The sequence below is a fragment of the Mobula hypostoma genome, chromosome 8 (genome assembly GCF_963921235.1).
Source record: "Mobula hypostoma chromosome 8, sMobHyp1.1, whole genome shotgun sequence".
Classification (NCBI taxonomy): Eukaryota; Metazoa; Chordata; class Chondrichthyes; order Myliobatiformes; family Myliobatidae; genus Mobula; species Mobula hypostoma.
In genome coordinates, this window is record NC_086104.1 from 114,022,254 (window position 1) to 114,036,327 (window position 14,074).

Sequence of the window (14,074 nt, forward strand, 5' to 3'; positions counted from 1 at the left end):
AATAAGATTCTTAAATTTATCCAAAAGGGTTGAATTTTAAAACAAGACCAAGTAGAATGTAAAAAAGTACCAATTTCTTGATTACACCGAAAACATTTATCAGATAGATTTGAATTTAATCTATTCATTTTTTGCGGTGTAATATATAATTGGTGTAAAAAATTATATTGTACTAATCTAAGTCGAACATTTATTGTATTTGTCATACTGTCAAGACAAAGTCTTGACCAATTTGTTTCATCAATATTAATATTCAGATCTGTTTCCCATTTTTGCTTTGACTTATGGGTTCCTTGTTTAATTGTCTGCTCTTGAATCAAATTATACATACAAGAAATAAATTTTTTAATTTTCCCTTTTTGAATTAAAATTTCAATTTCATTAGGTTTTGGCAAAAACATTGTTTGACCCAGCTTACCTTTTAAGTAAGCCCTTAATTGAAAGTAACAAAAGAAAGTATTATTAGATATTTTATATTTATCCTTTAATTGTTCAAATGACATCAATATACCTCGTTCAAAACAATCTCCTATAAATTTAATCCCTTTTTGGTACCAATTATATAAAAGTTGATTGTCCATTGTAAAAGGAATAAGTCTGTTTTGGAACAAAGGTCTCCTTGCTAATAGAGATTTCTGTGTTTCATTATCAACATTTATCTTATTCCACAGATCAATCAAATGTGTTAATATAGGAGATTCTTTCTTTTCCTGTATCGATTTAGATTCCCATTTATATATAAAATCTTCAGGTCTATTTTCTCCTATCTTGTCTAGTTCTATTTTAATCCATGCTGGTTTTCGATCATCGAAGAAAGATGCAATAAATCTAAGTTGATTTGCTTTATAATAGTTTTTAAAGTTTGGAAGTTGTAACCCTCCTAACCCAAATTTACATGTCAATTTTTCCAATGATATTCTTGACATTTTACCTTTCCAAAGAAATGTTCTCACACATTTATTTAACTCTTGAAAAAAATTCTGTGGCAATTGTATTGGTAATGTTTGAAACAAATACTGTAATCTAGGAAATATATTCATTTTTACAACATTGATTCTACCTACTAATGTTATTGGTAATATCATCCATTTGTCAAGATCTTCTTGAATTTTTTTCAATAGTGGTAAATAATTAAATTTATATAAATTCTTTACATCATTATCAAGTCTTATACCTAAATACTTTATACCATTTACCGGCCATCTAAATTGGGTTACTAATCGACATTGACTATAGTCTCCTTTAGTAAGAGGTAAAATTTCACTTTTATCCCAATTTATTTTGTAACCTGATACCTTCCCATATTCATCCAATCTAGAAGATAATTTATGTAACGAATGTTGTGGGTTTGTTAAATAGATCAAGACATCATCGGCAAAAAGATTAATTTTATATTCCTCCTGATTAACTCTAAAACCCGTAATATCTGGATCAATTCTAATTAGTTCTGCTAATGGCTCTCTCGCCAATACAAATAAAGCAGGTGATAGTGGACAACCTTGTCTAGTTGACCTTTTTAACTGGAATGGTGTTGAAATTTGAGAGTTTGTCACTACTTTAGCTTTAGGGTTAGAATTTAAAGTTTTAATCCAATTTATAAAAGATGTTCTTAACCCATATTTTTCTAGTACTTTAAATAAAAAATCCCATTCTAATCTATCAAATGCTTTTTCTGCATCCAAAGCTACTACTATACTCTTCTTATCCCTTTTTTGTGCCGAATGAATTATACTGAGTAGCCGGGTTACATTATCTGCCAATTGTCTATTTTTAATAAATCCTGTTTGATCCATATGTATTAATTTTGGTAAATATTTAGATAATCTATTAGGTAAAATTTTTGCTACTATTTTATAATCTGTATTCAATAAAGAAATAGGCCTGTATGATGCTGGTTTCATAGGATCTCTGTCTTTTTTTGGCAATACTATTACAATCGCTGTTGAAAACGATTCTGGAAGTTTATGTATTTTTTCTGCTTGACGTATTAGTTCCATAAAAAGAGAAAATAATAATCTTTAAATTTTTTATAAAATTCAGGTGGAAAACCATCTTCTCCTGGAGATTTATTACTTTGGAATGATCCTAAAGCTTCTTCAACTTCTTTTAATGTAAAAGGCATATCTAATCCCTTCTGTTCTTCCAAATTCAATTTTGGAAGAGAAACTTGTGATAAAAATCTTTCTATCTCATTAACATCATTTTGGGATTCTGATTGATATAATTCAGAATAGAAATTTTTAAAGGTTTCACTTATTTCAAGAGGTTTATAAGATATTTTATTTGTCCTTGTTCTAATTGCATTTATTGTTTTGGAAGCTTGTTCTGTTTTCAACTGCCAGGCAAGAATTTTATGTGCTCTCTCACCTAACTCATAATACCTTTGTTTAGTTCTTATAATTGCTTTTTCCGTTCTATATGTCTGAAGCGTATTATATTGTAACTTCTTATTGACAAGTTGTTTTCGTTTTTCTTCTGAAATATATCTTTGAGATTCTTTTTCTATTTTTGTAATCTCTTTTTCCAATTGATCTAGTTCTGCCATATATTCTTTCTTAATTTTAGACGTATAACTTATTATCTGGCCCCTAAGATATGCTTTCATCGCATCCCATAATATAAATTTATCATCCACTGAATGAAAATTTGTATCCAAAAAAAAATTGAATCTGCTTTTTCATAAAATCACAAAAATCTTGACATTTTAATAATGTTGAATTAAATCTCCATCTATAAGCCACTTCTTCCTTATCAGCCATTATTATTGTCATTAATAAAGGGGAATGATCTGATAATATTCTTGCTTTATATTCCATATTTTTCACTCTGTGTTGAATATGCATTGATAATAGAAACAAATCTATCCTTGAGAAAGTTTTCTGTCTATGGGAGTAGAACGAATAGTCTCTTTCTTTAGAATTGATTCTTCTCCATATATCAATCAGATTTAAATCCTTCATCAATGATAAAGTTAAGTTTACTACCTTCGATTTTATAACAGCCTTGGCTGATCTATCTAAGACTGGGTCTAAGCAAAAATTAAAGTCTCCTCCAATTAATATTTTTTCATGCGCATCCGCCAAATTCAGAAAAGCTTCTTGTATGAATTTTGCATCATTTTCGTTCGGTGCATAAATATTCATAAAAGTCCATAGTTCAGAAAAAAGTTGACAATGTATAATCACATATCTCCCCGCAGAATCAGTTATTACATTTTGTATTCTAATTGGTAACGTTTTATTGATCAAAATTGCTACTCCCCTCGCTTTTGAATTAAATGGGGCCGCAACAACATTACCCACCCAATCTCTCTTTAGTTTCTGATGTTCTGTTTCCGTTAGGTGCGTTTCCTGTAAAAAAGCTAAATCTATCTTCATTTTTTAAATATGTGTTAAGATTCTTTTTCTTTTCACTGGTCCATTAAGCCCGTTAACATTAAAACAAAAAATTCAATAAATTAGTCATTATTCTTAACAAAGTTACTCCAATCTAAAACATTATTTATCTTCTCAACTCTCATAGTTCCTTGGGGAATCTCTTTAAACTTCACCATGTTGCTATGTGTCTCCCTCCCAACCTTCCAGGCAGAAAGAAAAAAGAAGATAGAAAAAATACAAAAAAAGAAAAAACAAAATAACCCCCCACTAATGTTGTGAATGAAAGGATACACAACACTACCCCCCTCCATTTTACGGGTTGTGGCAAAAGCCACGCATGACTAGCGTAGCAATCGATCAGTGCTTCTTCCAGCTCCCCCGCAACAAAAAAACAGTATATATATATATAGACAAAATTAGTATTACTATTCCCAACTAATATTCCTCCAGTTTTAACCTTTCTTAACCCTCTCGTATAATTAATAATATATTTATACATTCATCCAGCTTCAAAAATCCAACAAGTCCATTCTTTAACCCAATCTTCATCTTCAATCTATCTCGCACTCCTGGGTTTGTTCTTGTATCTGGTGAATATTCAGAGAATCTCGCACAAAACTGCTCTGCTTTCTGGTAGTCATCAAAAAATCTTTTTTCTCCACCAGGCAAAAAAATCTTCAAGGTTGCAGGATAACGCAGTGTAAATTGATAACCATGATCCCATAGGGTTTTTTTCACTGGATTAAATTTCTTCCTTCTCTTCAAAAGTTCGTAACTTATATCAGGATAGAAAAAAACTTTGTTCCCTTTAATTATCAATGGCCCTTTTCTATCTTTGGCAGCTCGAGCAGCTGCCTGTAGAATCCTTTCCTTGTCTTGAAATCTTAAGAATTTTATTAAAATCGATCATGGATATTGCTCATCTTTTGGTTTTGGTCTTAAAGCTCCATGTGCCCGCTCAATTTCAATTGGTCGAACCTCCTCTTCCATTTGCAAAACATCCGGGATCCATCTTTGAAAAAATTCTATTGGTTTATCTCCCTCCGTACCTTCTTTAAGACCAACAATTTTAATATTATTACGTCTACTAAAATTTTCTAACATGTCCACTTTCTCCAAGAGTCGGTTTCTTTCCGAATTCCAGACAAGCAGATCATTTTCTGTTTTTTCCACTCTATATTTCATATGCCCCATTGCTCTTTCCATCTTCTGAAGCCTCTTATCCATTTTGTCCTGTCTTGCCATAACTTTATCATAGCACATCTTCGTATCTCTAAGCTCTTCTCTTACTTTTCTTAATTCAGCCGTTAATTGCAATATAGTCTCTCTCATGTCTCTATCATCTCCTTTACTTCCAATCGCTTCCAATTCTTTCTCCTCTTCTTCATCTGTGTTCTCTGCAGAATCCAATTCTGACTCTGAGTCATTTTCAATTGCAGTGGCTCTCGGTTCTTGTAGTTTGCGTTGTGTTGATTTGCGCATGCGCTCTTCTTTGCGCATGCGCATTTCCGGTGTCTTCTTCAAAGAAGCCGTTACCACCGCCATTGCTCCCTGTTCTACCGAAGGAGATCCAACCTGAGTCCGAGGCTCCATCGTTGCAGTAGGCCCTTTTTTCTTCCCGTCTCGCGGCTGCTTCGTAACAGCAGACTTCTTTTGTTGCGGTTTAGGAGGCATATCGTAAAGTAGTCTTACAAAGTTTATAAATCGTTTTCAGAAAATATTTACTAACTTTGTTTTGTTTAAACGGTACTTTACTGATTTGTTGCGGGAGAGCTGGATTTACACGTCTCAATCCCATGTCATCACGTGACGCCCTGCCATAATCTAATCATTGATGTACAATGTAAAAAGAAGCGGCCCCAACACTGATACCTGCGGAACACCACTGGTAACCGGCAGCCAACCAGAATAGGATCCCTTTATTCCCACTCTCTGTTTCCTGTCAATCAGCCAATGCTCTATCCACGTATGTAACTTTCCCGTAATTCCATGGGCTCTTATCTTGTTAAATAGCCTCATGTGTGGCACCTCGTCAAAGGCCTTCTGAAAATCCAAATATACAACATCCACTGCATCTCCCTTGTCTAGCCTACTGGTAATTTCCTCAAAAAATTGTAATAGGTTTGTCAGGCAGGATTTTCCTTTAAGGAATCCATGCTGAGTTCTCCCTATCTTGTCATATGCCTGCAGGTACTCTGTAACCTCATCCTTGACAATCGACTCCAATGACTTCCCAACCATCAATGTCAAGCTAACAGGTCTATAATTTCCTTTTTGCTTCCTTACCCCCTTCTTAAATAGCGGAGTGACATTTGCAATCTTCCAGTCCTCCGGAACCATGCCAGAATCTATCGACTTTTGAAAGATCATCGCTAATGCCTCCGCAATCTCCACAGCTACTTCCTTCAGAACACGAGGGTGCATTCCATCTGGTCCAGGAGATTTATCTACCTTTAGCCTATTCAGCTTCCTGAGTACTTTCTCTGTCGTAATTGTGACTGCGCACACTTCTCTTCCCTGCCACCCTTGAGTGCCCGGTATACTGCTGTCTTCCTCAGAGAAGACTGATTCAAAATACTTGTTCAGTTCCTCTGCCATCTCCTCATCTCCCATTTACAATTTCTCCAGCATCATTTTCTATCGGTCCTATATCTACTCTCACCTGTCTTTTACTCTTTATATACTTGAAAAAGCTCTTCCATATTATTTGCTAGCTTCCTTTCATAGTTAATCTTTTCTCTCTTAATGACCTTCTTGGTTTCCTTTTGTAAGGTTTTAAAAACTTCCCAATCCTCTCTCTTCCCACTAATTTTTGCTTCCTTTATGCCCTCTCTTTTGCTTTAACTTTGGCTTTGACTTCTCTTGTCAACCACAGTTGCATCCTTTTTCCACTCGAAAATTTCTTCTTTTTAGGAATATACCTGTCTTGCACATTCCTCATTTCTCGCATAAACTCCAGCCACTGCTGCTCTGCTGTCTTTCCCGCCAGTGTCTCTTTCCAGTCAACTTTGGCATGGTGCCAGAGGACTGGAAAATTGCAAATGTCACTCCACTCTTTAAGAAAGGAGGAAGGCAGCAGAAAGGAAATTATAGATCAGTTAGCATTTTGCTTGCGAAGATGTTGGAGTTAATTGTTAAGGATGAGGTTATGCAGTACTTGGTGACACAGGATGAGATAGGACAAAGTCTGCATGGTTTCCTTCAGGGAAAATCCTTCCTGTTGGAATTCTTTAAGGAGATTATTAAGTAGGAAAGATAAAGGTTATGCAGTGGATATTGTATATCTGGACTTTCTGAAGGCCTTTGACAATGTGCCACACATGGGGTTGCTTAACAAGACAAAATTCTATGGTGTTACAGGAAAGTTACTAACATGGTTAGAGCAGTGGCTGATTGGAAGGAGGCAGTGAGTGGGAGTAGAAGGATCCTTGTCTGATTGGCTGCCAGTGACTAGTGGTGTTCCGCAGGGGTCTGTGTTGGGACCACTTCTATTTATGCTGTATATCAATTATTTAGATGATGGAATAGATGGCTTTGTTGCCAAGTTTGCAGATGATACAAAGACTGCTGGAGGGGCAGGTCGTGTTGAATTGAATAGACTTGACTTTATTACTTACATCCTTCACATACATGAGAAATAAAAATCTTTACGTTACATCTCTGTCTAAATGTGCAATGTGCAACTTATATTAATTTGTAATAAATAGTATAGGCAACAGGATAGTCAATATAGCATAGAAATACAATTGCATCAGCATGAATTAATCAGTCTGATGGCCTGGTAGAAGAAGCTGTCCTGAAGCCTATTGGTCCAGGCTTCTTTGCTGCGGACACAGGGAGACTGCAGAAGGACTTAGACAGATTATGAAAATGGTTAAGAAAGTGGCAAATGAAATACAATGTTGGAAAATGCATGGTCATGGACTTTGGTAGAAGAAATAAATGTGCAGACTATTTTCTAAATGGTGAGAAAATACAAAAATCTGAGATGCAAAGGGACTTGGGAGCCCTTGTTCAGAAACACCCAGAAGTTAAACTTGCAGGTTGAATTGGTGGCGAGGAAGGCAAAAGGCAATGTTAGCACTCATTTCAAGAGGTCTTGAATACAAGAGCAAGGATGTGATTTTGAGGCTTTATAAAGCGCTGGTGAGGCCTCACCTTGAGTATTGTGAACAGTTTTGGGCTCCTCATTGAAGAAAAGATGTGTTGGCATTGGAGAGGGTCCAGAGACGGATGATTCCAGGAATGAAAGGGATATCATACAAGGAACGTTTGATGGCTCTGGGCCTGTACTTGCTGGAATTTAGAAGGATGAAGGGGGAAACTTATTGAAACCTTTCGAATGTTGAAAGACTTAGACAGATGTGAAAAGGATCTTTCCCATGGTGGGGGAGCCTAGGACAAGAGGGCACAGACTCAGGATAGAGGGGCGTCCATTTAAAACAGAGATGCAGAAAAATTTCTTTAGGCAGAGGCTGGTGAATTTGTGGAATTTGTTACCAGCTGTGGAGGCCAGGTCATTGGGCGTATTTAAGGCTGAGCTTCATAGGGTTCTCGAATGGACATGGCATCAACAGTTACAGGGAGAAGGCCGGGGAGTGGGGCTGAAGAGGGAAAAAAGGATAAGCCATGATTTAATGGCGAAGCAGACTCCATGTGCCAAATGGCCTAACTCTACTGCTATGTCTTATGTTCTTATGGTCTTAAAGCTTAATTAATCTCTCTGAGTACTGAAGGCACACACCTTAAATACATTTGTTTTCCCTTAAGTCGTGTGCCTTAAATACTCAAAGAGAGATTAATTTAAACCCTGTGAGTTTTCATTACCTCCACTTCCCTCCCAGCAGTTTCATCTCCCTCCATATCTCAGGAGATTCTGCAGATGCTGAAAATCCAGAGTAACATACACCAAATGCTGGCGGAACTTAACAGGCCAGGCAGCATCAATATTTGAGGAATAAACAGTCCATCTTTTGGGGTAAGGCCCTTCATCAGGACTGAAAAGAAAGGAGGAGAAGCTAGGATAATCAGGTTGGAGGAGGGGAAGAAGTTGAAGTGAGAAGCTGGGAGATTTAAGACCTTTGATGGCTCATTACAAATCACCTTTTGTTTTACTGGAGGGCAGTCTCAGTGTAAGAACCATCAAATTAGGAATACGGAGGAATTTCTTTACTGAAAGGATCAACTTTATTCACCATATACAGTACATTTACATGCATTAGGAATTTGCTGCGGTGTGTTGGTCAGGATGTAACATTCAACACATATTATTAAACAATAAATTTAGAGGTTAAAGTACAGACATAGAATACAATGTGTATAAATACTAGCATGTATTTACAATGTAAACGATACTATATGGTTGTATATTTTGGAAATCCAATTAACCTGAGTCTCTTGTTACTCAGATACTAAGCCAATTAAGATGGCCTCTCGACTGCTTTCGCAACAAAAGACCCAAATAGTTCTCCTTTAGCACCACCCTATGCCATCCAGCAGAACTGGTCCATACCCTCAACAATTTCTTCTTCGGCTCCTCCTACTTTACGGTCACCCGCATGGGTCCCAGTTATGTCTGCCGGTTTCATTGGCCATGTGGAACAGTCCATGTTGCAAGCTTCCCTGGTAAAGCTTCCCAACTCTTTCTGCGCTACATTGACGACTGCTTTGCTGCTGCTTCGTGCACCAATGCTGAGTTCATGGATTTCATCAACTTTGCCTCTGACTTCCACTCTGCTCTTAAATTCACTCGGTTCATTTCTGATGCTCCTCTCCCCTTTCTTGATCTCTCTGTCTCCATCTCTGGAACAAAGTTTACTGACACCTTTGTTGAGCACCTCCGCTCTATCTGCCAAAAGCAGAATTTCCCAGTGGCCAACCACTCTAATTCCTATCCCCATTCCTGTTCCAACATGTTAGTCCATGGCCTCCTCTTTTGCCATGATGAGGCCACTCTCAGTGTGGAGGAGCAACACCTCATATTCCATTTAGGTACCCACAAACCAGAAGGCACGAACATCAACTTACCCTTCAAGTTTTTTTTTTCTTTTTTTCCCATCCATGGCCTCCTCTTTTGCCACGATGAGACCACTTTCAGGGTGGAAAGCAATACCTTATATTCTGTCTAGGTAGCCTCCAACCTGGATATGAACATCAACTTCTTCAGGTATTTTTTTTTCCCCTTCCTCTTCTTCTATTCCCTACTCTGGCTTCTTACCTTTTCTCCATGGTCCACTCTCCTCTCCTGTCAGATTCTTTCTTCTCCAGCCCCTGACCTTTCCCACCCACCTGGCTTCACCTATCACCTTCTAGCTTGTCCTCTCCCCCCACCTCCCTTTTCAGTCCTGATGAAGGGTCTCAGACCAAACTGTTGACTGTTTATTCATTTTATAGATGCTGGCTGACCTGATGAGTTCCTCCAACTTTGTGTGTATGTTGCTCTGGATTTCCAGCATCTGCAGAATCGCTTGTGTTTACAATTATACATTACTTAGTTAATCGTACGTTCAAGACAAATTGATAGAATCTTGAACACAGTGAGAATTAAGTAATAAGGGAGGGACAGAGGAACAGTAATAGTTACAAACACAGGAGATTCTGCAGATGTTGGAAATCTTGAGGAACACACACAAAATGCTGGCGGAGTTCAGCAAGTCCACCAGCATCTAATGAGGGGTATAAACAGTTGAAGTGTCGGGCTGAGAAGTTTTTATCTGTGTTTTTGTATTTTATTGAATCAACAGCTCCGGCCGAAGATATCAGAAATGCCCAATTAAAAGCTTGGCAAAAGAAACAACACAGTCAACTGATCAACAATTTTATAAAACAGTATTTTTGTTGAATAAACTCACTTTATGTGAGGTTGCAATCCTGGTTGTTCTTCATAGCCATCAATAAGGAAGGGGAGGTTCTTAGCCCAGTGATCCTTGAAATTACCAGGAAGGTCAACATCTATATTGTACTCAGTCACCGGCAGATCGAGATGTGCATGTAAGTAACGTGAATACTCTGCAAAGAGTTAGGCAAATTAAAGCTTACATAAGCATACTCAGCAATTTTAAATAATGCCTAAAACCTCGAAAAGATTCCAGCCTATACAAGCTACTATAACGCAGTCACTCTGACCATTAGAATGCACATTATGTTATCAAAGGCTATTCTAAAGGTTTCATGTTACTACTTTACAAAACACAGGTTAGAACAGACTTGGAGTAGTGTGCAGTTCTGGATGAGATTGCACTTGGGGGGAATGTAGAGGAGATTCACTAGTATACTGCCTAGATTGGAGGACTTTAATTGCAGGAGGAGATTGGATAAGTAGTGTTTGTTTTCCTTGAAGCAAAGGAGGCTTGTGTTGATGTGATACATGGTATATAGAATTATAAGGGGTATAGATATGTCAGATAGAATATTTCAATCACGGTAGGGTTGCCAAAAACAAGAAGTGAGCGGAAGTTGTTTGTAAAAGGATGGGATGGAGCAGTCTTGTTTGAAACACAAAGTCATATATGGAACTTGCTAACAAATGAGGTGGTGAAGTCAGATACAATCACTATGGTTGAGAGACAGGCAAATAATTGAGCCCGATAGCTAACCAAGTATTTTTTCTCCAATCATCCAGGCTTTATTGGGGGGGGGGGGGGGGTCTACAACGGGAAGGTTAAAATTAAACCCAGTCAGGAAGAAAAATTATCCAACAGAACACAGAAGATTATTAGGCAACAAGTATTATTATTCATACAGAAAAACTATAGGAAAGCAAATAAATGAAAAATCTATGTAAGAAGGATATAGGTATTCAGCAAAACCAAAATCAGAATGAAGTTGTCTGTTTATATTGAACTACGTCCATCATAAGCTAGTCAAAGATTATCCCAAATCCAAGCAAACGGAGGGAATATTTGGAAAATCAAGTACTATACAAATGTGCACAAAGCTGAAAACAATCATCCTTTTATATAAAACCAGCTGCATTAGGAGAGCTTATAGATAAGAATGAAGTGTGGCACTTCAGAACTTAAACAGAATTATTCAATTAATGCTATCTCCGTATAATTAAAATAGTTTCAACAGTTTGTATGAAGAAATATCATATTGTGGCGACATACATCAAAGTTGCTGGTGAACGCAGCAGGCCAAGCAGCATCTATAGGAAGAGGCGCAGTCGACGTTTCAGGCGAGACCGTCAGGACATATTGTGGCGACCCACTTTCTAGCACACACGAACCGGCCCACAAAATAGCGCGCGCCAGCAGAGAGGCTGGCCCCAAACTGGGCGCCAGGCCATCTTCACCAGCAGGGGGAAAATCCCGCGCACGGAAAGGGTCTAGGAATATGCATTCCCCACAGCAGTCCCGCCCAGGGAGGGCGGGAACAGATAGGCTTTAAAGGAGGCTGCGAAGTTTGAATAAATCTCTTATTGCAACTCCAACTCACCGACTACGTGTCGTTATTCTAGCGCTGTGTATAGCACACTGCTACAATTGGTGACCCCGACGGCCCAAACGATATTTGGACCAGAGATGACCGACGCCGCATCTGTTCACGCAGTTTCGTAAAAACTGCCAAGCTTCTGGACGCTGCGACCCCGCTTATGGTTCGAACAAGCAGAAGCACAATTCCACATTCGGCAGATAACCTCAGAGTCCACTCGCTACTATTACGTGCTGAGCTCCCTCGACCAGGAGACAGCTGCAGAAGTTGAGGAGTTTTTTTTACAGTCACCCCTGGAGGATGGCAAATACACAGCATTCAAAGCCCTGCTCATAAGGACTTTCGGACTCTCACGGCATGAACGAGCTGCCCGCTTACTGCACCTGGACGGTTTGGGAGACAAGCCGCCGTCGGCATTGATGAACAAAATGCTGACCCTGGCTGAAGGACACAAACCCTGCCTCATGTTTGAGCAGGCGTTCCTAGAGCAACTGCCCGAGGACATATGCCTGCTGCTGTCCGATGCAGATTTCAGTGACCCCCGGGCAGATGTGCTGTGGAATGCCAGGAAAGAGAGAGGGGCATCTGTCGCACAGATTACCTAGTCGCGTGCCCAACAGCAGACCAGACCAGGCCCGAAGCAGAGCCTACAAAACCCAGCGACGGGAGTGAGGAGCCCAATGAACAATGGTGCTTCCACCACCAGTGGTGGGGCACAGAGGTCTGCTGCTGTAGACCACCCTGCAAATTCCTGGGAAACGCCAGGGCCAGCTGCCGCTGACGGCTGCGGCAGCTGGCCATCAGGACAGTCTCCTATATGTCTGGGACAAGCAGCTGGGACGCTACTTTTTGGTCGACACTGGAGCGGAGATCAGCGTCTTACCTCCAACGAGTTACGACACCTGCAACAGAGAACCCGGACCCACCGAGGGCCGCAAATGATAGCACAATACTGACCTACGGCACCTGCACGGTGCGGCTACAGTTCTACTCCAGCCGGTTCACGTGGGACTTCACACTGGCCGCCGTGGCCCAACCACTCCTGGGGGCAGATTTTCTGCGAGCCCACAGCCTGCTGGTCGACCTGCAAGGGAAGCGATTAGTCCACACCAAGGGTTTTCAAACGTTCTCCCTGGGTGAAGCCAAGTTGCCAGCCCCACAATTGGACTCCATCACGTTGTCCGACGACGAATTCACCAGGGTCCTGGCGGATTTCCCATCAGTTCTGACACCGCAGTTCATGGCAGCCATGCCCTGACACGGAGTACAGCACCACATCCCGACCCAGGGACTTCCCTCTACGCCCGTGCTCGAAGGCTTCCTCCGGACAAGCTCCGACTGGCGAAGGAGGAGTTCAAGAAGATGGAGGAATTGGGGATCATACGACAGTCCGACAGCCTATGGGCCTCCCCCCTGCACATGGTGTCCAAGGCAACGGGTGGGCTGGAGACCATGTGGTGACTACCGCAGACTGAACGAGGCTACAACGCCAGACCGCTACCCTGTGCTGCACATTCAAGACTTCGCAGCAAACCTACACGGCGCAAGGATCTTTTCTAAGGTAGACCTCGTCCGGGGATACCATCAAATCGCGGTACATCTGGACGACATCCCCAAGGCAGCACTCATCACCTCGTTCGGCCTTTTCGAATTCCTCCGAATGCCATTCGGCCTAAAGAATGCCGCACAGACGTTCCAGCGGCTAATGGACGCGGTGGGATGCGACCCGGACTTTGCAATCATCTATTTGGATGACATCTTCACAGCCAGCAGCAGTCGTCAGGAGCATCTGTCCCACCTCCGTCAACTCTACTCCCGACTGAGCGAATTCGGCCTTATAATCAACCCAGCCAAATGCCAGTTCGGACTCAACACCATCGACTTCCTGGGCCACAGGATTACTAAAGACGGGGCAACCCCGCTGCCCGCCAAGGTAGACGCAGTCCGCCACTTCCCCCAACCCAACACAATCAAAGGCCTGCAGGAATTTGTGGGTATAGTGAATTTCTACCACGGTTTCCTCCCCTCAGCAGCCCGAATCATGCTGTTCACCCCGCTGTTGGGTAAGGGCAAGGACATTACCTGGGACGAAGAGGCCGCAGCCGCTTTCGTTAAAATGAAAGAAGCCTTGGCAAACGCCGTGATGCTGGTGCACCCCAGAACGGACGTTCCTACTGCCCTCACGGTGGACGCATCCAACATAGCAGTCGATGGAGTGCTGGAACAACTCATTGAGGGTCGCTGGCAACCCCTGGCGCCCTTCA

The 14,074-nt window shown here is 40.6% G+C and overlaps 1 protein-coding gene across 3 annotated transcripts in view; it reads right to left on the minus strand.

The window, feature by feature from the left end:
* The window catches only part of ttc13 (tetratricopeptide repeat domain 13), a 115,133-nt gene that overhangs the window by 47,878 nt on the left and 53,181 nt on the right, over positions 1–14,074 (minus strand). For all 3 annotated transcript variants that reach the window (XR_010019003.1, XM_063056627.1, XM_063056628.1), the window contains exon 12: positions 10,229–10,385. Coding sequence is in view for 2 of the 3 variants with exons in the window: in XM_063056627.1 (XP_062912697.1) it covers positions 10,229–10,385 (157 nt within the window). In the remaining variant the exon portion in view is untranslated. The remainder of the gene's footprint in view (positions 1–10,228; positions 10,386–14,074) is intronic.